Below are 27,923 nucleotides of genomic sequence, written 5' to 3' on the forward strand. Positions count from 1 at the left end.
TTAATTCTAATACTATGTATCAGTCCTTTGTCAATGGCTTGAAAATAAAGCCGAAACCGGTCAGGAACTACACCCTGTCTCTTATTTTTTCACCTGTGGATATGTGATATATATATATATATATATATATATATATAGTATATATATATGTATACATATATATATATATATATATATATATATATATATATATATATATTAAATAAGCGAATACCACAGGAAAATGATAGTCAGAAATCCAAGCGCTTTCGTCTTTACTAAGACATTGTCAAGGAACGAATGAAATACAATTGAAGAGAAAGATATCAGGTAAACAACAGATCAAGAATACCAGATGGTTAATTGTCAAAAGGGTAAAAGTTAAAGAGATAATCCAGGATTATCGGATATCACACGGTCACAAACCAAATCATAATTTAACCCTAACAGAAACTACAAAGTATCTGTACAGTCCAAAACATGTAAAAACTGAGTATATTAATTTTGTTGCTTATATTTATCTACAACTTTTTTCATTGTGAATGCATCAAGTTTAAATAAACTAAGACTTAAATTTAGAACATTTCCATTATTTGACTTGATGAAACAAGATTCAATGATATTCCTTTTAACTGTGTCATTACATGGGATTAAGGTTCGTTGCTTGACTCCAGTTAATATAATGATCTAAATCTCTTATATGAATGCATCAAGTTTAAATAAACTAAGACTTAAATTTAGAACATTTCCATTATTTGACTTGATGAAACAAGATTCAATTATATTCCTTTTAACTGTGTCATTACATGGGATTAAGGCTCTTGCTTGACTCCAGTTAATAGGATGGTCTAAATCTCTTATATGTACGAATAATGCATTCGATATTTGCCCAGTTCTCACAGAATACTGGTGCTGTTTGAGACGTTGTGAAAGAGATTTACCGGTTTGTCCGTAATAGACTTTATCACAATTTTTGCATTCGGTGTCTATTCCGAGGTCAAATTAATTTGATATTAAATAGTATTTATATATTAATACACACACACACGTGGGTGTGTGCGCTCTTATGACTGAGTAATAGTGAGGAAATGAATAATTACATGTAATTAGAGAAACCAAATAATAAGTAGAAAACGTAGTCGTGCGGAAACTGTCGACTTAAACAGCAGATTCTTGAAATGTGTAAAATGATCACTGCTTTGTCTTGTCATTTACTGTAAAAAATTAGTGTAATAATTTTTATTTATCTTTTCTAAGAAGTTTTTTTTTTATTACTTTTGATTCATTGCTTCAACAATATTGGATTCAATGTAGATCATACAATACCGCAGTCATTTAAAGAGTTGTTTTTTCATGTCTTAGTTTTGGAAAAAAAATGTTAGGATCATCCTTAAAATAGTTCTACAGAAATTGATGTCGAATTATTCTGTACCTGACCTTTCAAGTAAAGTCAATTTTAGTCATGTGACCGGAGACAGAAATAAGATTAATCCTAACGTGCTTCCAGGTAGCATTTTTAAGAATGTGTAGAAAATGATGACTTATTCAGGGACATTTTCATTCTGAGTGAAATATCACAAGAAACATGTCGTCCGGTGGTGCCGCCTATTGGTGATCGGCGGAACTAGGAAGTGACTGCGCGGGTCGGGTGCGCACTGGACACATTCCAATTCCTGCGATCTCAGTTCTCGGGGAGGCGCCGGAGGGAGAGGTGTAAGTAATGTTGTGTGGCTCGTCGTGAAACGGTGAGTGTGAATAACAACTAAGCCAATATGGCAAGCCCGAACAACGAGGAATCCCTCTCTATGGAGCAAAGGGGTAGCCAGGTGGTGCATGTGCGTGCTGACAGCGATAGCGAGTTGCAAGCACTGTTTGAGGTGGTACTTAAACCATCTAGCCAAGTGCCCCTGCAGAAGCCCTTCAAGATGCGTAACTTGCCCGCCTCCTTCTTCACGCCCCCAGCCCACCGACAGTCCCCTGCGCCCACCGTCACCCACTCTCGGGAGGGGTCGGCGGACTCTACGTTCGGCGGGGGCGGTGTGGGCGGAGGTAGTGGTGGTGGTGGTGGTGGGTTTAGAGTTTCAGGGGCCATGTCTCCTAATCAACAAGGTTCACAGCATATTCGTCATCATTCTTCACCAGCATCTCTGCAACAAACTTTTGCTGTTGCACAGCAGCAACAACAGCAAGTGGCTCACCTCAAGCAGCAGAGCTACGACCAGTCCGACGATCTGGGCAATCTTCCCCCAGGGTGGGAGCAGGCTAGAACTTCCCAGGGACAAATCTACTACCTCAAGTAAGTACCTCCTACTCTCGCCCTCAAGCAAGTGATCTGGCTTTGTCAGCTCACATCTTGAGCAAATAAGTCGCGTCCAGGGCACTCCTGGCGAATTTCCTAATGTGTCAGTTAGTTATTCATTGTTACTTTTTAACAGTGAATCTTCTTCCCAGCTTGTTCCCATTTTTAACAGTGAATAAACTTCTTAAAAGACGTGTCAGAGATTAAGTAAATTTTAGATTTAGTATTTCAGTCACTCAGATGCCTGGTCCACATTCAGAGAAGGTATTTCAGCATAATAGGTACTTGTCGAACTATTGTAAACTGATTTTAGTAATTAATAAATAAATCAGACTGCCCCCACGTTTATAGACCTACTGTGAATTTCACACTCAAGAACGCCTCCGTTCGTGGGCCCTCGTCCATTTTCTATTGTCTCGCATCCTGCAAGTTCACCTTGTTAGTAACTTAGTGGCGAATAAACTGAGAAACATGACGTGGACGTAATATTTTCTTAATAGTTAATTTTACGTATGTAGGCCAAATTGTTTTTCTCTTGGAGAATGACAGATCCTTTTTTATGGTCAGAATAACAGTTTTGCGAGTGAATAGAAAATTCTTTTCTTTGAGATTTGTTGGAGTTGTGAATGATTAATGGGTCTGGCTGGCATTGCTGTTTATTAACTGGCCACTGAATCTTTCTTGACTGAGATATCAGACTAATTGATGACTCGTGTTCGAGATTTTATGGTTGGTAGGTCTAGGTGAATTGTTCAAGAAATTGTGTTTACACTTACAGAAGCGTGGTGCAAAAGTTTATTGTATATATATATATATATATATATATATATATATATATATATATATATATTATATTATATATAATATATATATAATATATAATGTGTGTGTGCGTTTGTAATGGATACCTCCCAAAAGTCCAACTCATCTTTGTTAATTGTCAGTGTTACTTGAGTTTCGTCCTCTAGATACCTGTATACCTAATCCATACTAAGGTTGGTATGACTGTATCTCCCCTCTTGGGTCAGAGAAGGTCAGCAGGTGACTTTTTGCCCCAGGGGTTCGGGCCCTCTTTTATGACCCCCCGTCGATAGCGATAGTGACGGGGATCCCTTACCTTGAATTGTCAGGAAAAATAATTAACCTCTGGGAATGTTTAGATTTGAGATTTCACAGGCGCCTACAGAGGATCGCCATTGTTGAGGTAAATAAAATATTTACTGAACGGTTGTGTGTTTTTCGCCCTCTAGCTTACAAATGGACGACCCGTCCTCGGTTCTCGAACCGGTCCAGAAGGAAGCACGTCTCTAGACCTAAGCACTGGATTAGGTACCCAGTTTGTCAGTCAACTATTGTGGATCGCATGTTGTGTTGGGAGAGAAAAGTAAAACACATTTCGTCAAAGATGTTCAGCATTTAAAGGGAGGGTCTCGACCAGGTAATACCCCACTGAGGGTGAAGCCATTTTATTATATAATTGTGCCCCAAGTTTTAGAATTATAATCTCTTTTATGCTCGCATAATCGGTATGTATTTAGCTGCATGTTTATAGGCCACTTGAATCTGCTTGTTGTATTATTGTTATTTTTTCGAAAGAAGCTTGGCACTATTACTGACGAAATTATGCTCGCACGGATAAGGGAATCCTTTGGAATTCATCAGATACGGGAGCGCATTCGTGCATCTGTCCGTTACTCGTGTGATTGGGGTAGTGGGACGGGACCCCAGTCCTCAAAATTCTGGAAAGGAATGTCAGTTATGTTGATAAGCAATGGCGATTGTGCACTTCGTTCTCGTCATGGAAACCTCCAGGCTAATGGATGACACGAATGAACGGTTTGCAAACGGACGTAAAATGAAGTTTGCTGGCCGTTTTGAGGCGTGTTTGTTTTCGAGAATGCTTGTCCTGGATTTTTGTCACAAAACACGTGGTGGTATGCCGGTGGGGTTGGTTGCCAGAGGATGGTGTGTCACGTTTACCTTTTAGCTGTAATTTATCGATTTAGTTTGTCCAAAAGTTAAGTAACTGTCTTATGAGGTTCAGATGTGTTGTGGTTTCAATTGACTAACTCCTATGGGCTGTCCTTTTTCATTTGGCTGCGTGATAGCAGAATAATCGTGAGGAATGTCATTCATTTGGTTACCGATAACGCTTTAACTTGTGTGGGCGGTGTGATTCTCCAGCCTTATTTGGCGGGAAAGCGAATTTTCTATCCTAAGGGAGCTTTTGCTATGATTGATACGCATGCATTCCCAAGCATTTAGCCTGGTGCCGAGACACTGCAGTGTTTCTAACAAGTGGCGTTGAAATACGTCGTTCCAGTAGGTCTAAATGGTGGAAAGAATGTCTTGGAAAGTAGGCAGACTTGTTGCGTGTCTTGGGGGCTGGATCTAGTGCTGGGCATGCGTCGACTGGAAGGGCTTCTGAACGCAGACGCCGATGAAGGCATCAACATTCCTGAGGGATAAAAGTTCGGGCTGTTCAGTGGCGAAGGGACAGCGTCCGGGTTTACACTGTCGCCGTCGTCCTGGATGTTCTATGGCCTCTGCTTTTCCCTTTGCTTTCTCTCGGTTTGTTAGGCCTATGGGTTCCTGTTTTTCTCTTTTGGTTTGGCGAGGTTTTCCCTCGGGTGTTTTTGGTTCGTTTCCTTTGGGGTGATGATTTGTTAAGGTCCTACGCAAAGCTTTGCGAACTTGATTTATGTTATGTAGCTTAATTGGTAATTATATATATAAATTATATTTAATTTCGTTAGAGATTTTGTTCGCTCTAGACGTTTAGATTTGCTTTAATTGTTCTTGAGGGACGCTGTAAGTGTACGGATATATTACAGGCTTGTCCATCGGCGTAAACTTAGAATCGTGTCTATTTATTGTTCTTCGTACTCTGATGCAAGGCGTTTTGGTGTCGATAAGATAAGTCCGTCTTCATAAACATCAAATCCCGGTTAGTGGCGTCATGTTGAACCTGTCCAGAAAATCGCTGTTGTTACGCCCTCTCTCTCGCGTTCGTATATACGCTCTTGTAGCGACGCACAGACTCACGCACGTAACACATTCCTTAAGGATATATTCGGCTTGGCTTCACAAAATCTGAACCCCGACCTCATTTATTGAAAACTTTTTGCGTTTATTGCCTCGTCATTCATTCGTTTCTAGTTGTGATCTGCAGGTATTAGCGTTGGCTGGGTATTCGGTTGTATTTATTTTCATTCATTCACCTTGTCAGTTCGTCTTATACTATTCGGCGTCTGCATGTGTTGAATAGCAGCGACGAAGTGTTTTTGAGCTTGCTTTTAAGATCATTTATTATAAATCTTTACATTTTGGAGTCGGACATGTTTGCGTTAGGTTTTAGTTGCATGTAGATATTAAAATATGACATGGAATGTCTAGAGCTGATGTTAATGTATATGCTTGATACAAAAAAAAAGGTTGGATTCTCTCTTAGAACGGACTGTTATTAAGGTCTTTGTGCAGAGATTGTATGAATTGTTTAATTCATACAGTATTATGATATAGTAGATGCTAATTCATAGTATCTATGCAAGTCACTCAGATGACAAACAACAGTTACAGAAGAGGCCGTGACAACACTTTCTTATTATCACAGAACAAGTCATGACGCCGCTGCCTTCTCTCTTTCTCTCTCTCCGCTTGGGCCCGCGGTCTGGCCCTCATGCCATTGATAAATTCCTGGGCTGGAAAAAGCAAGGCTGCGGGCAGCCAGGCACTCGCTCGGTTTTAGGTTCTTTTCGTTTTGTCGTTGGGATGGATTTGCTGTTGGAGTCTGTTTTGTGATTGACCACAAGATTTGAAATTTACCATAAGTTAGTCTCTCTCTCTCTCTCTCTCTCTCTCTCTCTCTCTCTCTCTCTCATTTATTGTTCGTAGGATTTACCTATCGTAACTTTGAAGCTCCTGTGTTTTATGTTCATATAGGTATTATTATCAAATCGTAAATTGTTCGCTCTATGTTGAACATTCTTTTGTGTACATTCTTTTGTCAAGGATTCTCTCTCTCTCTCTCTCTCTCTCTCTCTCTCTCTCTCTCTCTCTCTCTCTCTCTCTCATTTATTGTTCGTAGGATGTATTGTAACTATAAGCTCCTGTGCTTTGTGTTCATATATTCCTATCAAATCGTAAACTGCTCTCGTTTTGGTTATTGTGTGTTATCAAGGATCTCTCTCTCTCTCTCTCTCTCTCTCTCTCTCTCTCTCTCTCTGTATCGTAACTATAAGCTCCTGTGTTTCATGTTCATAAACTGCTCGTGTTGGTTATTGTGTGTTATCAAGGGTTTTATCTCTCTCTCTCTCTCTCTCTCTCTCTCTCTCTCTCTCTCTCTCTCTCTCTCTCTCTCTCTCTCTCTCTCTTACTGTAAACGTCGTCTGTAGATCGTTTGTGTGCGCGTGTATCAAAGAAACAGGGGTCAAGTGCACCCATGACATTAGCCAGGTGTTTAGTAAGGTCACAAAGGGTCAACCACAAGCATCAACTTGCGTCTCTCTCTTCCTTGTCTCTACTTCTCTCTTGCTTGTCCTTTCTCCCCTGATTATGTGCGTCAGGCAGTCTGTGGATATTGAAGTCTAGACGCGGCTTATTAATATTATGTTCTCACAACTGTCTACACTAACAGTTCTTGAAGTGTATGTCGTAAGCTTTTGAGGAAGCTACTGAAGAATTTTATTTAAGGTTCTTATAACTGTATATTTCGGTTTAACAAGGTGCACTTTATGCCTTCATTGGAATCGGTAGATTGGAATATCCATTTCGTACAGTTTTTAAGCTCCCTAGGGGGGGCTAGTGCCGTCAGTGCACCTCATGCTGTGCACTGTAAGGCTTTACTTACGGGTCTTTGCAGTGTCTTCCGCCCCTAGCTGTAACCCCCTTTCGTTCCTATTACTATACTTCTTTTCATATTTTCTTTCTCCCATCTTACTTTCCACCTTCTCCTAACCGATTCACCTTTCAAACCTTTTACTGTTAGTTTCTTTTTCAGCTCTGAATGACCTTATAGGTCTCAGTGCTTGGTCTTTGGCCAAAATTCGGTATTCAATTAATTTCATATAGTTTTTAAGCTGTTTCGTCAAATCCTGAAGTTTTTTTTTTCCTTTCTTTCTTTTTGACGCTCAATTGTGCCGTATTCCGTTCAAGTCGTATGGCTCGGTTTTGGCCTTGGCTGTGACGTCTAGCCGTAATTTTATTCCCGCTTCAGGATGATTTATCCCCCATTGACCTCCCGATCTTGTTGACCTTTGACACTCGATCTCTCACTCACGTCTGTCTTGATGCACTTGCCGTTCGTAGTATATATACCCTTTGAACCAACACACTTTTACCCTATTGAACTAACACACTTTTACCCTATGGATGTCTTAGAGCTGCTTTAACTCACGAAGCCCTATTAATTACTATTCCGTTAGATACGAAAAAGATCTATAGATCTATAAGCATTGCTTTTACCCCTTGCCCCACATGTGTTGCCAATACTGAACGTACAGAACTTCATAGGAAGAATCTCGCAATCACGGTGCAGAAGTCAAGGAGAACTTCCACAATTGCTTTAAACATTTCAACTACACGATTTGAGATGCAAATCATTTCAATATAATTCGCATACCTAAAACATCTTGTTTATACACTCTAATACATAATCAGGATATCCATTACTGCCAGTTTCAGGAAGGAATAAGCTGTATATTGTTCTATATTGATTCCGTAACATCATGACAGGTCTGTGTATAAAGGATTAGGCTGAATACTGTTCTATGTTGACTTCGTAAAATCATGATAGGTTTGTGTATCGTGTGTAAAGGAATAGGATGAATATTGGTTTATGTTGATTCCGTAAAATCATGATAGGTCTGAGTATCCTGTGTATAAAGGAATAGGCTGAATATTGCCCTTTATATTCGTGGACATGATATTACCCATTGGCTCTGGGTTGAGGTAAAAGGTGTTCATGTTAAACCGCCCCTTTATCAACGTTCCTCATCGTTTAGGCGGATATTCGCATTTGGGAAATATTCATTCAAAATATGATCATTCCGAGACTTATTTATTGGCGACGATGCAATGTGGGAATGTTGCCGAACCACTTTATTTTCCGCAGCGCCTCAGTGGCGTAGTTGGTATGGTCTTTGCCTGTCACCTCGGTGACAGCGAGTTCGATTCTCGGGCATTCCATTGAGGGGTCAGAGATGTGTATTGCTGGTGATAGAAGTTCACTCTCGACGTGGTTCGGAAGTCACGTAAAGCCGTTGGTCCCGTTGGCCGAATAACCAGAGGTTCCATGCAACGTAAAAACACCATACAAACAAAACAAAACAAACTTTATTTTCCGTGATTTTTTTTTAATTGCTGTATTGATTTGAATGTGAAGAAATGGATAACTTTCAAGGTAGGGGATATGGAGTACACGTTTCTGGAGTAGGCTAATGTATATATCGTTCTCTTTCACAGATGAACAGGTACTTTTTTCAAGTATTCAACCATCGTGAATATTTTTATTATAATCTCCAGTATGTATTGAGGAGCTCAAATAGAGTATATTGTTATATTTTGGGATTATGATAAAGTTATACACGGGAAAATGGCTTAAGATTATCTACAGTTATGTTCTTGGAACACATCTTGATTTTTTAGGGATGAGTGGTGGTCATTTTTTGAGTATATATACCGTCTAATATTTATTATGATTTTTTTTTAATGTCGTCTTGAAATATTTATCTTACGGTCGACTTATTTTATTTCTTTTTTTTTATAGAAGAACTGATTTATGATACTATCTTTTTCTGATTCGTACAAGTCATGACGGGCCGTATTTTATTTAATGACTATAAATTAGATTGCCTCTGCTTTAGTTTAAACTTAGTGTATCACATTTGTTTTATATGTCCCCATTGTAGGTTAAATCTTCTTATTAAGGAATTTTAAGCATCTCTTCACATTACATGATAATGAACATCGCGCGCGTTCTTTGGCTGTTTTGATTCCCTCATTTATTATTCAGCGTTCATTTATATGCAAACTGCGGGGCATTCATCCCAGTAATGCAGTTCTTCCTTTTTGTATTCAACCTCGCCTGACTAGGCAGGGTATTTTGATTATCAATTTGGCTGTGTTCCCACGCCTTGTGTTCCGGCTTTTTCTCCGTGCTCAAATATGCATGTATTTATATATATATATATATATATATATATATATATATATATATATATATATATACCGCTGTCTGGACGGACAGTCTAGTGTATATATATATATATATATATATATATATATATATATATATATATATATATATATATATATATATATATATGAATAATTATCACATCGAACCGTGATCCAATTTATATATCAATTCAAGCTACAAATGTCCTTTAAATATCTAAATTCACTTTACCTCCCAAATGATATATTTCATATATGTACGAAGGGAATTTTTTTAATTGATAATAATTTCGCCCCCCCATGGGATCGAACCACCGTCCAAATGGACGGGGACGAAATCAGGACAGTCAGTGACGCTATCCAATCAGCCAACAGAGACGCTATAAGTTTCATATCGATTCTGACCTTACAAATCACCCTCGATCTGGAGCTTTCGTAATTAGAATCGATATGAAACCCCGTCTACCATGTTGGCCAATTCGAGCGTTTGACAGCACGTAGCCTTTTGTTATGAATAATTATCACATCGAACCGTGATCCATTTATATATCAATTCAAGCTACAAATGTCCTTTAATATCTAAATTCACTTTACCTCCCAAAATGATATATTTTCATATATGTACCGAAGGGAATTTTTAATTGATAATAATAATTTCGCCCCCCCATGGGATCGAACCACCGTCCAAATGGACGGGACGAAATCAGGACAGTCAGTGACGCTATCCAATCAGCCAACAGAGACGCTATAAGTTCAATTCGATTCTGACCTTACAAATCACCCTCGATCTGGGAGCTTTCGTAATTAGAATCGATATGAAACCCCGTCTACCATGTTGGCCAATTAAAAAAAAATTCCCTTCGGTACTATATGAAAATATATCATTTGGGAGGTAAAGTGAATTTAGATATTAAAGGGACATTTGTAGCTTGAAATTGATATATAAATGGATCACGGTTCGAGTGTATAATTATTCATAACAAAAGGCTACGTGCTTGTCAAACGCTCGAATTGGCCAACATGGTAGACGGGGTTTCATATCGATTTCTAATTACGAAAGCTCCCAGATCGAGGGTGATTTGTAAGGTCAGAATCGATATGAACTTATAGCGTCTCTGTTGGCTGATTGGATAGCGTCACTGACTGTCCTGATTTCGTCCCCGTCCATTTGGACGGTGGTTCGATCCCATAGGGGGGGCGAAATTATTATCAATTAAAAAAATTCCCCTTCGGTACATATATGAAAATATATCATTTGGGAGGTAAAGTGAATTTAGATTATTAAAGGACATTTGTAGCTTGAACGATATAATATAAATGGATCACGGTTCGATGTGATAATTAATTCATAACAGAAAAGGCTTACGTGCTGTCCAAACGCTCGAAATTGGCCAACATGGTTAGACGGGGTTTCATATCGATTCTAATTACGAAAGCTCCCAGATCAGGGTGATTTTGTAAGGTCCAGATCGATATGAACTTTATAGCAGTCAAAGTGAATTTAATATTAAATACATATTGTAGCTGAATTATATATAAATGATACGTTCGAGGATAATTATTTCATACAGGTACTGCTCAAACTCGAATTGGCACATGGTAGACGGGGTTTCATATCGATCCTAATACGAGCTTTCAGATCCCCGAGATTTGTAATCAGAATCCGATATGGAACTATAGTCTCTGTGCTGATGGATAGCGTCACTACTGTCCTATCGTCCCCGTCCATTTGGACGGTGGTTCGATCCCATGGGGGGGCGAATTATCAATTAAAAAATTCCCCTTCGGTACATATATGAAAATATATCATTTGGGAGGTAAAGTGAATTTAGATATTAAAGGACATTTGTTAGCTTGAATTGATATATAAATGGATCACGGTTCGATGATGATAATTATTCATAACAAAAGGCTACGTGCTGTCAAACGCTCGAATTTGGCCAACATGGTAGACGGGGTTTCATATCGATTCTAATTACGAAAGCTCCCAGAATCGAGGTGATTTGTAAGGTCAGAATCATATTGAACTTATAGCGTCTCTGTTGGCTGATTGGATAGCGTCACTGACTGTCCTGATTTCGTCCCCGTCCATTTTGACGGTGGTTCGATCCCATGGGGGGGCGAAATTATTATCAATTAAAAAAATTCCCCTTCGGTACATATATGAAAAATATATCATTTGGGAGGTAAAGTGAATTTAGATATTAAAGGACATTTGTAGCTTGAATTGATATATAAATGGATCACGGTTCGATGTGATAATTATTCATAACAAAAGGCTACGTGCTGTCACGCTCGAATTGGCCAACATGGTAGACGGGGTTTCATATCGATTCTAATTACGAAAGCTCCCAGATCGAGGGTGATTTGTAAGTCAGAATCGATATGAACTTATAGCGTCTCTGTTGGCTGATTGGATAGCGTCACTGACTGTCCTGATTCGTTCCCCGTCCATGGACGGTGGTTCGATCCCATGGGGGGGCGAAATTATTATCAATTAAAAAAATTCCCCTTCGGTACATATATGAAAATATATCATTGGAGGTAAAGTGAATTTAGATATTAAAGACATTTGTAGCTTGAAATTGATTGATATATATATATATATATATATATATATATATATATATATATATATATATATAGTATACATATATACACACACCAGACTGTCCCACCAGACAGCGTAGGGTACATAGCGACTGCAAGTAGGTTACAATAAGAAAAAAAAAAAAAAAGCTAGGAACACACACACACACACACACAAAAAGACAAACACATGCTCACATATAAGCTACATGGACGGTCTTATATGACAAAGAAAATAATGACAAGTCTTCGTAGCATTTTATAGATGATAATAATGATGATGATATCTATTCATTTAAAAATCATTATGCGTTTTTAACCGGAACCTTTAAAGCGTTAATGATGTTAATTAAGAGATCGAGGGTAGATAACCGTTAATGGGTCTTTTTATATATATATATCTTCCAGTTTGATTTTGGGCATAGAACTGTACGAAGTGTGTAGCTTATGGTCGGAAATCTGTGTAGAATATGAAGTGATCAAATGACACTCTCAACGGATGTGAAGTCGGTAGCATTTTCCCAAATATGCAGGGAAATGCCCGTGAAAAACAGGTTTCGCTGTACAGTAGATGGTAGTAGTCAGTTGGCATGAGCCGCGAGTGCAGAGAACTGTCAGGTTGCGTTCATATTAATTGAGTTAAAAACGGGTTCGTTATTGAGGAATTGAAAATTGACGCCATTAGGGAAACGATAATATTTCCTGTTCGTCAGGATTCATGTAAATTAGGTCTCGGGAGCGTCCAATTCACGCTTTTATCTGACGATTAGCATCGCTGATACGCGAGCAAAGAGAGAGAGAGAGAATTCCACTCGTCTCTTTTTTTAGTAACAAGGTAAATATATAATTCAAAATATAATGTCTTCATTTGGATTTGATAGAGAGAGAGAGAAGGGGGTAGTTTTAAAAATTTCCTGAAGGTTAGAAGATTCTCCTACAGTTTTCTTAATAATCACAGAAGTTTGTCATAGGTGTAGAGGTGAGGTGGTTTATAGTCTTTTCTTGATGGCTTGGAGGAGTGGCGTTGGGAGAGAGAGAGAGAGAGTGGGGAGTTTTTTCATCTGAAGTTAATTATGATTATTATTATTAAAAAATCCTCATAGTAGCATGAGTCGTCAAGTGGAGAAGCAAATCCACAGTTATGTAAATGTACACATATTTAAATTTAAAACTAGGTTTTAGATTTAGATATACCTGCATATACATACTGTGGATTTGTCTCCATCATTAGTCCTATTAAAAAGGATTGCTGCATCAGCTTCATTAATTTTGTAGAGAATCTTCTCTATTTTCCTTATCAAGGATTTTTCAATGTTGCTAAAACTGGCAAGCAACGTGCCAAAGGGGATCGTCAAATCTGGTGGAGTCATTTTTGAATAATTATTATTATTATTATTATTATTATTATTATTATTATTATTATTATTATTATCATCATCACAGAAAGACGGTGAATTATTATTATTATCATCATCACAGAAAGACGGTGAATTATTATTATTATCATCATCACAGAAAGACGGTGAATTATTATTATCATCATCACGGAAAGACGGTGAATTATTATTATTATTATTATCATCACAGAAAGACGGTGAATTAATTATTATTATTATCATCACAGAAAGACGGTGAATTATTATTATTATTATCATCACAGAAAGACGGTGGGGTGATTTAGCCTTTTCTTGATGGCCTGGAGGAGTTTGGCGGTGGGGTGAACTGTGGGGTGTGAGGTTTTGTTTGGCCAGGGGTTCTCCGATTTCAGGGTTTCGTTTACCCATAGCCACCAATACACACCACCCCTCCGTGAAATGGCGTTACGGGTAGAAAGGTTTGATTTTTTTTTTCCTTCCCGCTGATTATTTCATTTCTTTTTATTCTGTTTATCTTTTTCTCGTCGATTGCTTTATCCTGTTCGTGGGTGTTCGTTTACATTCGTTTATGTTCCTTCCAAGTCTGTGATGCCTTAACAAATTATAGCGAACGGTTTTAGTTTTCTGAAAAAAAAAAGTTATTGAGATGGCACTTTTTCTGTCTGCGCCCCCCCCCCCCCCTTCTTAAAGGCTACTGAGGCTAGAGGGCTGCAAATTTTTATATTGATCATCCACCCTCCAGTCATCAAACATACCAAATTGCAGCCCCCTAACCTCGGCAGTTTTGATTTGATTTAAGGTTAAAGTTAGCCATTATCGTGCGTCTGGCACCGCTGTGCCAACAACGCAGCCCACAGCCGGACCGTGGCTGAAAGTCTCATGGGCCGTGACTGAGAATTTAATACAGCATTATATACCTTACAGAAAGCTCGATTACGCAGAATAGACTGGCGCTTTTAAGTTATTGGATCAGACCGGTTTTGGGAGAAAAATCTGGTCAATAAATATCTCGGCGTAACTTGCTCTGTTTCATGTGGGATAGCCCCCCCCCCCCCCCCCCCCCCTTGGGGTAGGCCAGTGACCACAGGAATCATCCCTCTCATCTCATGTCCGCCCCCCGGCTGTGACCCCTTGCCTTGGTCATTTGTCAGACGCTAAGATCTTTTGACCACTGATACGGGAGACGTTAGCTATATAGTATATGATTTTAGTCAGACCCATTCGTACATTTCCTTTCTGGTTCTATTCGAGTAGATGGAGAGGCGTTAGGGCCTCGTCTCTCAGATGGTTAGTACTTCGTCTCTCAGATAGGCCTTTGCTGATTGATTCTGCAATGGTAAGGTTAAGTCATCGCAGGTGTTTCTTGCATTTTTCATGTGCCGTCCGATATGTGTTCCATAGACGGTTGCATTTTGAAATTTCTGTTGGTTGAGTCAAGAGCATTCGATTTTTTTTTTTTTTGAGGATTTGATGTTATATTTTTTTTTCTTATTCTGTGTAAGCATTTTGTGATATTATATTTGTTTTTCTTATTCTGTGTAAGCATTTTGTGATATTTTGAAATTTCTGTTGGTTGAGTCAAGAGCATTCGATTTTGCAGCGTTTTTGAGGATTTGATGTTATATTTTTTTTCTTATTCTGTGTTAGCATTTTGTGATATTTTGCGTCTGATAATATGTCTTAAGTTAAAGATTTTTATTTTGGTGGTAGATGATTGATTTTCATTTATTATGAAGTATAGCGTACTTGGAGGGAAGTCTAGTCATGACTTTATAGCATGAAATCTGTGGTTGAGTCAAGAGCATTCGATTTTTTTTTTTTTTTGAGGATTTGATGTTATATTTTTTTTTTCTTATTCTATGTAAGCATTTGTGATTATATTTGTTTTTCTTATTCTGTGTAAGCATTTTGTGATATTTTGAAATTTCTGTTGGTTGAGTCAAGAGCATTCGATTTTGCAGCGTTTTTGAGGATTTGATGTTATATTTTTTTTCTTATTCTGTGTTAGCATTTTGTGATATTTTGCGTCTGATAATATGTCTTAAGTTAAAGATTTTTATTTTGGTGGTAGATGATTGATTTTCATTTATTATGAAGTATAGCGTACTTGGAGGGAAGTCTAGTCATGACTTTATAGCAAATGATCTGTTATTTGTATTAAATGTCGTGATCTGTTTGTTTCATTTTATTTTTCTTGGTCGTCTTTAACAATGTTCCACCGTTTAATAAGGGTCAGAACGACGAAAAAAAAATCATCATGTTATTTAAGTTCAAACTTGTCTGAAGCAAAAGATCTCATTAAAATACAAATTTGTCTGAAGCAAAAGATCTTAATGAAGTACAAACTCGTCAGAAGGAAAAGATCTTTTTAGAATACAAAATTGTCCAAAGCAAAAGATCTTAGAGTACAAACTTAGTCTTTCGACTTCTAAAACCAGAGCCACCAGAGTGTACCATTAAATGCTTTTGCTCTGCGCAGAGGAGGGTTTCTATCGAGTCCACTCGTCTTGGTTCAATAAATTTCCGAAGAGTCCCTTGCTTGTGTTTTGTTTATGATACGTGAAAGTGGGTGGTGGTGGGAGAGAGTTGTTTTAGAGGTATCCCAATCCTCTCTCTCTCTCTCTCTCTCTCTCTCTCTATATATATATATATATATATATATTATATATATATTATATATATATATATATTATATATATATCATCAGCCGTTGCTAGTCCACTGAAGGACAAAGGCCTCAGTCATGTCCTTCCATTCCCGTCTGTTTATGATCTTTCTATGCCAGTCTATACTCGCAAATTTATATACACATATATATTCCAGTATTAATTTACATTTAACAGTTTCGAATATTTCTCATTAAATTTTCTTTAAATTTTTTTTTCTTGCATTTCATTTCAACATGACTTCTCGCACAAACGTTTGCAGTATCACTGAAAAGTCGTAATATTTTTTTTTTTTTTATACAGCAGGCAATCAATCATGATTCATAAAGTCGAATGGAGAGGCTTCAGTCATGATTCATAAAGTCGAATGGAGAGGCTTAAGGTATAGTAGTAGTAAACTCGGACGAGGGTCGAGCACAAGTTGTAAAAACCTCCGAGCGAGTGTCCTGTGGGGGCTGTCACTGCTGTGTCTCGGCCTGCTAATCCTATACTACTCTAAGTCGCTTTTAGGCCTATGTGACTGTCGCTCCTTGTGGTGTGGATCTGTCCCAAGGGGGCACCCCAACTTTTACCTAACAGCTTTTTACCTTCGCCCTCTCTCTGACAGTCCTCCGTTTCTGCCGATGAAAGGAACTCTTGGTATACCTACGCCATGTTTGCTCAAGTTGAGTCCTGTAGTTTCGTAGTTTGATCGATTATTATTTATTATTTTTTTTTTATTTCGTCAAATTTAGGAATCCTGCTCCAGTCCTCTGAGCAGGTGGCTCCGTGAGATTCTGTTTGGCCATTTCTAAGGTTTATATATTCTGTTTATAACGAAAAATACGACGGTTGATGAGGACAAGTCTGACAAAAACTTTGGAGAATGGTAACAAGCGCTCGACAGGGGAGCGATTTTGAGAAAAGTTAAAACTAATACTGTAATATTATGGGTCAGTTATACGTGCATGGACTAGTATAAGCTGATATTTATTTCTGCATAATATGCAAACATATATTTGTGTGTGAGAATATACATACATATGTATATGAATCACGGTAATGTGATAGACTTGTATAATATATATATATATATATATATATATATATATATATATATATATATATATATATATATATATATATATATATATATATATATATATATATATATTATATTGTGTGTGTGTGTGTGTATTCACCAGGTACAGTAGTTACCGAATGCTGTCCATATTTTAACACTTAGTTAGTCATAACATATGTTTGTGTAGTACACACACACGTACACAAACATACCCCAATGCGCTCAGACACCTGCTTACTTGCTGCTCTCTTAGGTGTGCTCTTCATTAACGATGCATTTGTATGATTTGTGGGCCTGCCCCAATGTTTTGCGAGAGCTGAAGAGTTAACTCTCCTGGCGTATACATTTACATTTGATTTGATTTTTTTTTTTTTAGGTTTATTATTGTTCTCATATTCGTATACTTAATGATAATAGGTTACACAGCTTACAAACTTCATGGGAAAACAATGTTCATATTGGAACCTGCTCGTGTTTTGTTTCGTTTTCATGTCCTGTAAACAAACATTTATATATGAGTTGACATAACCAGAAAGTCTACGAGAGAGAGAGAGAGAGAGAGAGAGAGAGAGAGAGAGAGAGAGAGAGAGAGAGAGAGAGAGAGAGAGAAAGTACTTCCTAATTAGGATCATCTCGAAATTTAGCAAATAAATCATCGATTCATAACACACACGAAATTCAATGATATCTTGAACCCCCTTTTTTATGAGAGAGAGAGAGAATTCCGAAATTAGGATCTATTTCGAAAACCAGTTAACAAAACCACGGTCCTTAGCTCTGAAAATTCATTGGTATAGATTCTCTCCCCCTTGCATCTGCATAGTAAGTTGAAGTAATGCGTTTAGTATGTAACTTATACTTCGATTTGGATTCATTGGACGTTCTTCCGTGATGAGCGGTGTTGTTGAGAAGTGGTCGAAGGTCTTAAATTTTGACGTTTGAAGTGTTACATTTTATTTCTTGTATAAGATATGACACGACTGACAATGACCACTGCAATTGTTTTCCAACCGTGAGGGAATGATGCAAGTACGACAGCCCAGGATTTTACAACAGATTATTTGGGCTGTGTGCCCAAATAATCTGTATTAGGTTGTGAGCATTGAGGGTGTTATAACAGATTAATTAGGTTGTTTGCACCCCTTGGATTTCACAACTTCATCGGAGTTTGCGTACTCCCAGGTTGTTGCAGTGGATTGAGTGTGTTGTATGTGCCAACGAGTAGGTTGTTGATAGCAGATTGGTTAGGTTGTGTGCGCCAAGGATATCGTATGATTTAATTCTGTTATGTGCACTCATGGTGTTACAGTGGATTAAGCAGGGTAAACGCGCTCTAGGTATAACGTACGTATATCAGTTGGTTTGTGTACCACAGGATGTTATATATATATGAAATAATAAGTTTGTGTGCATGCATTTAATTCACGCCCCTACAGATTACACTTGCAAACTATGCTGGTCTCAACTTCTTTGGATCCCCTCTGGACAACTGTTTTTCATTGCAAAGGTATCAGCCCCTCAGTGTGGACTGCGTTGGTTGCTGGTGGCTGCCCTATTAATGGGGAGTTCTTTTGCCCTTGGAGGGTCTTGGGAACGTAGGACCAGCAGGATTTGCACATTTAAATTTGGACTTTCTCTGGAGCCGGCGGATTCATAGAAATTCATCCTGAACTGCTAAGCTATCTGCATTTATCAGAAGTCTAATTTTGTGTTAAATTTTGCTCATAATTTGTTGTTTTTTTCTAAATCAGATTTGGGCTGTACTCTCTTGTAGCCTATATAGGAATGTAGCAACGCTGTGCATCTATTGCAACTCCGAGGAAGGCCATGGGGTAATGACTGAAACAACTGTGGGGTCTGGAATGAGTAAAAAGAGCATCACAGTAGTCTTTTTGTTTCATTATTTGCATTCACAGTAATGCATACGATGTACAGTGTGAGAAGTTAAGTGGTAACGCTCGCGTATGAAGGTATTTCCCTCTGGAATCATATTTATTGCACCTTTTATCTTTGCTTAAAACTAGTCTGTGTACAATTCTCTTTTATTTTTTATCGTGCATTGTAATTCGGGGATATCAAAACTGCATTGCGTTCATTTTAACAACATTGCATCGTGCAGATGCACTTCGTTGAAGAAACGTTGCCCGAAATCGTTTATTAACAGCTGCTCAGAACACCTGCTGGTCTGGGAGAGTCTTCCTTCTCCCCAAGGCTTCGTTGGAAGGCAGGGGGGATGGGGTGTCCAAGGAGCGCTTGGGGCACGTGTTAGTTGATGTGCTGCTGCCGTGTGACATTGTATTAGAAAACATCTGTCTGCATGTGCTGAGTAGGCTGTACGTTTGTATTAGAAAACATCTGTCTACACGTGCCGATTAGATCTGGTTATTGTAGGAATAAGTGACGGCATTTTGCCGTTCCAATATTTAATATGTTTCACTTAATGGAACTGTTGAATTACGTTAACTTCGATTGGTTTTTAAAGTCGAAATGCTGATGGTAAGTCAGACGAAATCCGGCCAACTCGTCCAACGACTGGATTGGAACAAAATCCTTTTCAGTATAAATACGATTATCGTCGTCGTGATATAATTACGATTATTGTCTTCATGATATAATTACGATTATTGTCTTCATGATATATTAATTACGATTATTGTCTTTATGATATAAATACGATTAATGTCGCCGTGATACAAACACCATTATTGTCGTCATAATTATCATCACCGTCGAATTCCCCACGAACCAGCGTGCCTGTATCGAATGGGATTATGTTCTTTGATTTTCCGATTCGTAAAGTTTGCTCTTTCAGCCTCGTCTGTGATCTCGGAAGGCCGCTTAGTAATTTGACATATACACCTGATTCTGAATGGAAAAACGCAGTTGAGTTGGCTATCAGTTTGGCTATCTTGATTATATGAGTTCAAGGCTGGTTATCTGTAATGCAAATGGTGTGTGTGTGTGTTCGCGCGCACGCGAGGATTCATCGTGCACGCACTTGCATTTGTAGTGGATATTGTCTATGTCCATTTTAAAGGATTGATGTTCAAAACGCAGATAATTATTATTTGATTTCTATGCATGTGAAGCCACGATGAGTTCACTTGCCGAGTAAGCTCCTTCAGAAAGTCGATAGAATCTGCAAAGAGTTGAGTGGTCTGTACCTGCCTCTGACATTATATATATATATATGACTGGTAACAATGTTCTGTAACAACAGAATTCCATCTAATAAAAGGAGCCCATAAAAACACCAAAATATAGAGAAAAAAAAGTACTATATTTCAGAGACTGCTGTCTCCCTCTTCAGGTAGATGAATGAGAAAAGTTTACAGAAAAGGTGGTATTTATACCAAGAGGGTCCCATCCACAAACAAGCCAATTTAAGTCACCCCCCCGCTGATAATCTTCCTTTAATCTTCTTAAGGGTTGGTTGAATGAAGAGGTTGTCGATCGTGTCCGAAATCCATGCTCCTTTTGAGATGTTCATTACCTGCCTCTCTTTTATTAAGGCCGATTCCATCATTTGACTCTTGTACGGCAGTTGCTGCTATAAATTACACGTGAACAAATTCCAGTTTATTCTATGGTTATGTTCATTTATATGGTTGAAAATAGCAGAGTTCTGTTGTCCATACCTAACTGACCGTTTGTGTTGTATTAATCTCTGGGGAAGGGATTTTACCTGTAAATCCGATGTAAGATTGGTCACAGTCCTGGCATGGGATTTCGTATACCCCATGCCAGAGATTAATACAACACAAAACGGTCAGTTAGGTATGGACAACAGAACTCTGCTATTTTCAACCATATAAATGAAACAACAGGAACCATAGAATAAACTGGAATTTGTCACGTGTAATTTATAGCAGCAACTGCCGGTACAAGAGTCAAATGATGGAATCGGCCTTAATAAAAGAGAGGCAGGTAATGAACATCTCAAAAGGAGCATGGGATTTTCGGACACGATCGACAACCTCTTCATTCAACCAACCCTTAAGAAGATTAAAGGAAGATTATTCAGCAATAAGACTTAAATTGGCTTGTTTGTGGATGGACCTCTTGGTATAAATACACCTTTTCTGTAAACTTTTCTCATTCATCTACCTGAAGAGGGAGACAAGCAGTCTCTGAAATATAGTACTTTTTTTTTCTCTATATTAGGTGTGTTTTTATGGGCTCCTTTTATTAGATATATATATATATATATATATATATATATATATATATATATATATATATATATATATATATATATATATATATATATATATATTATATAATTAAAATAAGCGTCAAGCGGATTTCATTTCCGTATGATGATTCCATTAAAAGTAACAAATCAGTAATCATGGTCGCACTTGCTTTACGGACGTCGTCGAAGTCTCATACATACATTGCGCTATTCACCTCTTCCTCCCTCATACAACATCTTTCAAGCCGTCTATCCACGCTTTCTAGGTCTTCCCGTCATTCTCCCCTCTTGATATTAGGAATTACACACGTTTCAGCAGCGTAGAAATTCGTTCTTGACACGTACGTACGCTAACCATTTTTACTTCTGTGCTGATTATCTTGTTATCTCATCTCCGAGACCACATATAATATACGTAGGCATTGCAGGTAAACATCTACTGACAATCTCTCTCTCTCTCTCTCTCTCTCTCTCTCCTCTCTCTCTCTCTCTCTCTGTGTGCTAATTATCTCAAAATTTCTCATTCTTTCATCTCCCGAACCAAATATAATACGTAGACATTGCAGGGAAACATACGCAAGCCGTCTGTGTGTGTGTGTGTGTGTGCTTGTTATCTCCGAGACCAGATATAATAAGTAGACATTGCGGGTAAACATCTACTTAGTACAACCTCTCTCTCTCTCTCTCTCTCTCTCTCTCTCTCTCTCTCTCTCTCCTCTCTCTCTCCTCTCTGTATGTGTGTGTGCGCGCTGGAATTTTTTCCGTGAAGGCGAATGGGATTATTGTCAGCAACCGATCCCATTAGTCCACAGGTGTAGTAGGCAACTTCGGTTAGAGTCCTGCCGGAGACGAGTGGAGAACGGGCAGGCACAAATGCCAGAGGGGGGATGTTATTGTACCTGGATGATCTGGTCAGTTAAAGATTGAAAGAAGAGATACGGGAAGGGCCAGGTGGGATCAGAGATGATAGACTACGATAAAAAATAATGATGGGGAGAGGGGTTTATGGAAATCGACCGTATTCACAAATGGATTTGCCTGTCTGTTTATATTGTGGGCATTAATAGATATATTCAGTTCGTTTCCATTAATTACTTCAGAGGCTATGATATGTCGTCATTCGAGCGCGAGAGATTACGGGACTATTTTTCACTCAGATAATGGCCGCCAGCGTTTGCTTTTATATACAAGCCATTTTCTCGTATAATATATATTTGTTTCGTTTTGCATTCAGAGGAGCTCAGTAACGGACATCGACAGGTGCGGCTTTGTGTGTGGGTAGGGGGGTGGTGGAAGGTTACGTGTAGCCGTTGTATGGGGAGAAATGTAGCATGTGAGTTTGAGGATGCTGTGTCACGTTCATGAGGTTATGTAAATGTTACATATTATGACTGTTTAACGTTTACAATTTGGAAGTTGTAAGTTTTCCATTGGTAGTCACCTCTTTTGGCAGGCATTTTACTGAGTAAAAATGCTAAGCCAATTCAGTTGATTTCATGATTTTTTTTTTCATCCATTACTTTATTATCACATGTATTTTTCAGTGTAAGAAAAGCGCAAGAGTGTATTTAATTTGTGCAGGCATCTAATAGATAAATTACAATGTGTAGGTTTAGAATGGTGTAAGAACCTTTTAGCAATCAACTATTATGGTGGAGATGGGTTGATTTCAGTACTAAATTCAGAACCTAAATCCGATTGTTGAATTCAACATAGCACAATGGATAAGTCGACTGTGTGCCCCTTACTGAAGCCAAAAGGCATAGGTCAAAACACCCGAGCCAGGTGCCCTTATCAGCTGTAATTCCCTCTGAATGTAAGTTCTTCCCAAGGTTAAGTGGATTTGATAAGTGATGTTTATGACTGAATAGATCTTGAGTATAAAATAAATATTGCTTGTGGATAAGTGACACAAAACTTCATAGATATTAACGATGACTTTTTGCCCCTATTATAGATATTAATTATGAGTTTTGCCACATTTCATGGAAATTAATGATGCCATTTTGCCCCTTGCATAGATATTAATTATGACTTATGCCCCTTTCATAGATATTAATGATGACTTTTTGCCCATTTCATAGATAATTATGACTCTGTGTCAATTTCATGGATATTAATGATGACTTTGTCCCTTTCAGAGATCTTAATGATGACTCTTTGCTCCTTTCATGGATATTAATGGTGAATTTTTGCCCCTTTCATAGATATTAATGATGACTTTTTGCTCATTTCATAGATAATTATGACTCTTTGTTCCTGTCATAGATATTAATGATGACTCTTTGCCACTTTCATAGATTTTAATGATGACTTTTTGCCACTTTATAGATATTAATGATGACTTTTTGCCCTTTTCATAGATGTTATGGTGACTTTTTGCTCCCTTTCATAGATATTGAAGATGACTTTTTGCCCTTTTCATAGATGTTATGGTGACTTTTTGCTCCCTTTCATAGATATTGAAGATGACATTTGTCCCTTTCATAGATATTGATGATGAGTTTTTGCCCCTTTCATAAATGTTAATGATGACACTTTGCTCCCTTTCATAGATATTGATGATGACTCTTTGCTCCCTTTCATAGATATTAATGATCGACTTTTTGCCCCATTTCATAGATATTAAAATGAAAAGGCATCGGTTGTGGAACGGAAGGATTTTAGATTGGAGTAGCTACAGAAACTGGACACAATACTGTTTTGATCAGTCAAGCACCTCATACAGTGCTCTGTAGGCATTACTTATGGTTCTTTGCAGCGTCCCTTCGGCCCCTTGCTGCAACTCCTTTCATTCCTTTGACTGTACCTCCGTTCATATTCTGTTCTAATGTTAAGCTTATCCAAGAAAACAGTTAGTTAAATGATACCGAATGAGCAAAATACTATGATATGGCTGTGAAGTCTTCCTGGAGAGTGTTGCCATCTTAGCTTTTCTCAAATTTTCGGGAAATAGATCTCGTATGATTCGAGAACAAAATAACAGTCAGTCAGTTATTTTAATGGGGAAAGTCTAAACCATTAGTTTTTAATGCATAGCTGGATGGCAAATGATACCAGGTGAAGATAACATCGGACACAGGTGTTTGCGGAATTAGTTTTGATTAAAAAAGTGTATGTTGATTATGCTTAGTGATAATTATTTTTTTCGTGGGGTTTTGGCATCTGTCCCAGGTTTTATCATGTGAAGAGGAAGATAGACGCTTTTGGGGGTTTGTAGGGGGGGGGGGGGGTGTGAGGCGCGGTATTAGACATTAGGCATATCTATCTAACTGTGTCTCTAAAATTTATTAATGTGTATATGAGAGATGCGTGCTTTTTTCGAATGGTGGCTTCGTAGAATAGCTTGGGTTGACTCACAAGTTAAAACAACTTGGAGGAGTGATAGTCACAAACATCCCCTCCCCCCCCCCCCTCCCTCCCTCCCTCCCTCCCGCATCCTTTAAGCCTCCTTTCCTTCCCTGAAGGCGTCTTGAGGGACCCTCCCCCCCCTCACTCCCACTCCCTCCTCCTCTAACTTCCCTCACCTTCTGCCGTCTCACACATACACAAAAACACCTTCCATCCTTCTACTCAACCTCTCCTCCATAAGGTGGTCTGCGAACATTTATTTATTTGTTTATTTATTTATTTATTTATTAGTTTCATGGCCTTGTGTGCACGGCTTGATTTATTTTGAAATGATTTCAAACGTTAGTGTTTTTAAATTGCCTAATGACCTGATACTCGACACTCGCGTTTTCTGAGAAAACACCCGCTATTTTTTTATTTTATTTATTTTTCTTAGTAATGTTATCCCTTAATTATTTAATATAAATATCGTAAATGTTTATCCATACTCTTTGAGTCTATGCAGGCTTGTGCCATTTACTTCGATTATTTAACCTTTCTATGTTTTGTGTACAGAAGGTTGTAGGTTTTCGAGTATTGAAGACTGAAGATTTGCCTATTTTAAAATAAATTTCTAATATATTGCTAGCAATGTCGCTTTTTGAGGGCTTGGCATCACGATTTTCCTTTATATTTTGTACACTTCTGAGTGAGCTTGGCATCACGATTTTCCTTTATATTTTGTACACTTCTTCTGAGAGAGTTGCAATTTGTCCTTTTTCGTGGAGCTGAGGTAGGTTTTTGTTGAACGAAATGATTTCAAATAAATCGTTGAAGACAACAGGAAGTTTCGACAGAGAGAGAGAGAGGTTCGAGTGTTTTTTCGGTATCCAAGTCGTTTATGAACAGTCCTTTATTTAAGAAGAAGAATTTACTTTACTACATTTTGTATTTTATACAATTGCTTCAGATTTTGACCTTGAGATAAATTAGAGATCTTTTGAGACCGTATCCTGATATATTTGATCGAATTCGGGATTTTCCTCTCTCTTCTATCCTCTGCCGTCTCTCTCTCTCTCAAAACTAGGCAAACGCATTAATCTCCAGTAAATGTAGAGAAAGGTTTGGCAATGAGAAGGAATATATATATATTATATATATATATATATATATAATATATATATTATAAGTTATATATATTTTATATATATTTGAAAAAATTTATTTTAGCAAATAATTTATTAGTCAATGGAATTTTTTTTCTTTTGCGCTTTCAAAGCGTCATTTTTACTTATTTTTTTTTTTTTATTGCTATAGGTGCCATAGTGCATCACAACTTTTCAGCTTTTAAGTATAACGTAACACAGAAAATGAGGCTCCTATATTTAAAATGAACTTGTTATGGATACCCATTGTATTGTATATAGTGGGATTCACAGTTATATATTTATTTTATTTATCAATTTTTCGGGGGATTTTTAATATCTGCATATCATGTACATTGTATTGAGCAGTGTTGCATCAAATCGTAGATCCCAGATCTCTTGAAGAAATACTATAAATAATTAAATGATGTAAGCTGAAGCATAACTAAGTAATGCCTACAGTTCACCGCATGAGGTGCCCTGTAGGCATTACTTAGTTACAGCGTTCCGTCGGCCCTTAGCTGCAACCCTTTTCATTCCTTATACTGTACTCCATTCATATGATCTTTCTTCCATCTTGCTATCCACCTTCTCTAACAATTGTTTCATAGTGCAATTGAGAGTTTATTACATCGTTCAAAGCTGTCGATTTCCGTTTCAGCGCTGAATGACCTCATAGGTCCAAGCCCTTGGCCTTTGGCCCAAACTATATACCATTCAATTCTATTCAATAAAGATCACAGATTGTATAAGCCGTAGTTATACTCGCTTCTGTTCCGGTGATCTGAAAGAATGCGAGTAGAAAGATGTGAGCACATCTCACTCACTCATCTTCGATCCCAAAGTGGATCAGATGCAACAGGAATTTTCTCTGTTTAAAGGAGATGAATATTGATCACACATCGAGAGGAAGGTAATGTTAACATTCCTCCGAATGTTTCTCTGGTTTATTCATTGCAAGTACTCGACTGCTCTGGCAGACCTTTCAGTAACGAATCGCGTTCTTTGTCTCTCTGTCGAGAATTATTCACAAGGGAGAGAATTTTGCGGTTGGCGCTCTTATTTTTGTTGGGATTATTATTTATAATTATATAGGCAAGTTTTGTTGCTGCTGTTTGTCTTTGGTTCCTGGTATTCTATATAGTACTACCTTCAATTAAGCCTGATTGTTATTATCATTACATTTTGTATAGTCTGCTGTGTGTGGATTTACCCGGCTTGACATTCATTTAATTGACAGCTTTCATGATACCAGTTGTCGTGTAGATTGTGAGTAAGGAGTTTTGCTTTCCGGATAAAAGGAGTTTTGCTTTTAGGATATAAGGAGTTTTTCTTTTAGGATAAAAAAGTTTTTCTTTTAGGATAAAAAGAGTTTTTCTTTAAGGATATAAGGAGTTTTTCTTTTAGGATATAAAGAGTTTTGCTTTTAGAATATAAGGAGTTTTGCTTTTAGGATAAAGAGTTTTTTTTAGGATAAAAGGAGTTTTGCTCTTAGGATCTAAGGAGGTTTTCTTTTAGGGTAAAAAGGAGTTTTGCTTTTAGGATAAAAATGAGTTTTGCTTTTAGGATAAAAGGGGTTTTGCTTTTAGGATAAAAGGAGTTTTGCTTTTAGGATAAAAAGGAGTTTTGCTTTTAAGGTATATGAAGTTTTGCTTTTAGAATAAAAATGAGTTTTGCTTTTCGGATAAAAAGGAGTTTTCCTTTTTGGATAAAAAGGAGTTTTCCTTTTAGGATAAAAGGGGTTTTGCTTTTATGATAAAAGGAGTTTTGCTTTTAGGATAAAAGGAGTTTTGCTTTTCGGATAAAAGGAGTTTTGCTTTTCGGATAAAAAGAAGTTTTGCTTTTAGGATAAAAAGGAGTTTTGCTTTTATGATAAAAAGGAGTTTTGCTTTTAGGATAAAAAGGGGGTTTGCTTTTAAGGTATATGAAGTTTTGCTTTTAGAGTAAAATGAGTTTTGCTTTTAGGATAAAAAGGAGTTTTTCTTTTAGGATAACAGGGGTTTTGCTTTTAGGATAAAAGGAGTTTTGCTTTTAGGATAAAAGGAGTTTTGTTTTTTCGGATAAAAAGAAGTTTTGCTTTTAGGATAAAAAGGAATTTTGCTTTT

At 37.7% G+C, this 27,923-nt stretch overlaps 1 protein-coding gene across 2 annotated transcripts in view; it reads left to right on the forward strand.

The window, feature by feature from the left end:
- The first annotated feature begins 1,646 nt into the window (after positions 1–1,646).
- LOC135209685 (transcriptional coactivator YAP1-like) overlaps positions 1,647–27,923 on the forward strand; it is a 233,731-nt gene continuing 207,454 nt past the window's right edge. For both annotated transcript variants that reach the window (XM_064242431.1, XM_064242432.1), the window contains exon 1: positions 1,647–2,275. In XM_064242431.1, the coding sequence (XP_064098501.1) occupies positions 1,752–2,275 (524 nt within the window). In that variant the 5' untranslated portion in view covers positions 1,647–1,751. The remainder of the gene's footprint in view (positions 2,276–27,923) is intronic.

This window comes from Macrobrachium nipponense, chromosome 38 (assembly GCF_015104395.2).
Source record: "Macrobrachium nipponense isolate FS-2020 chromosome 38, ASM1510439v2, whole genome shotgun sequence".
NCBI lineage: Eukaryota > Metazoa > Arthropoda > Malacostraca > Decapoda > Palaemonidae > Macrobrachium > Macrobrachium nipponense.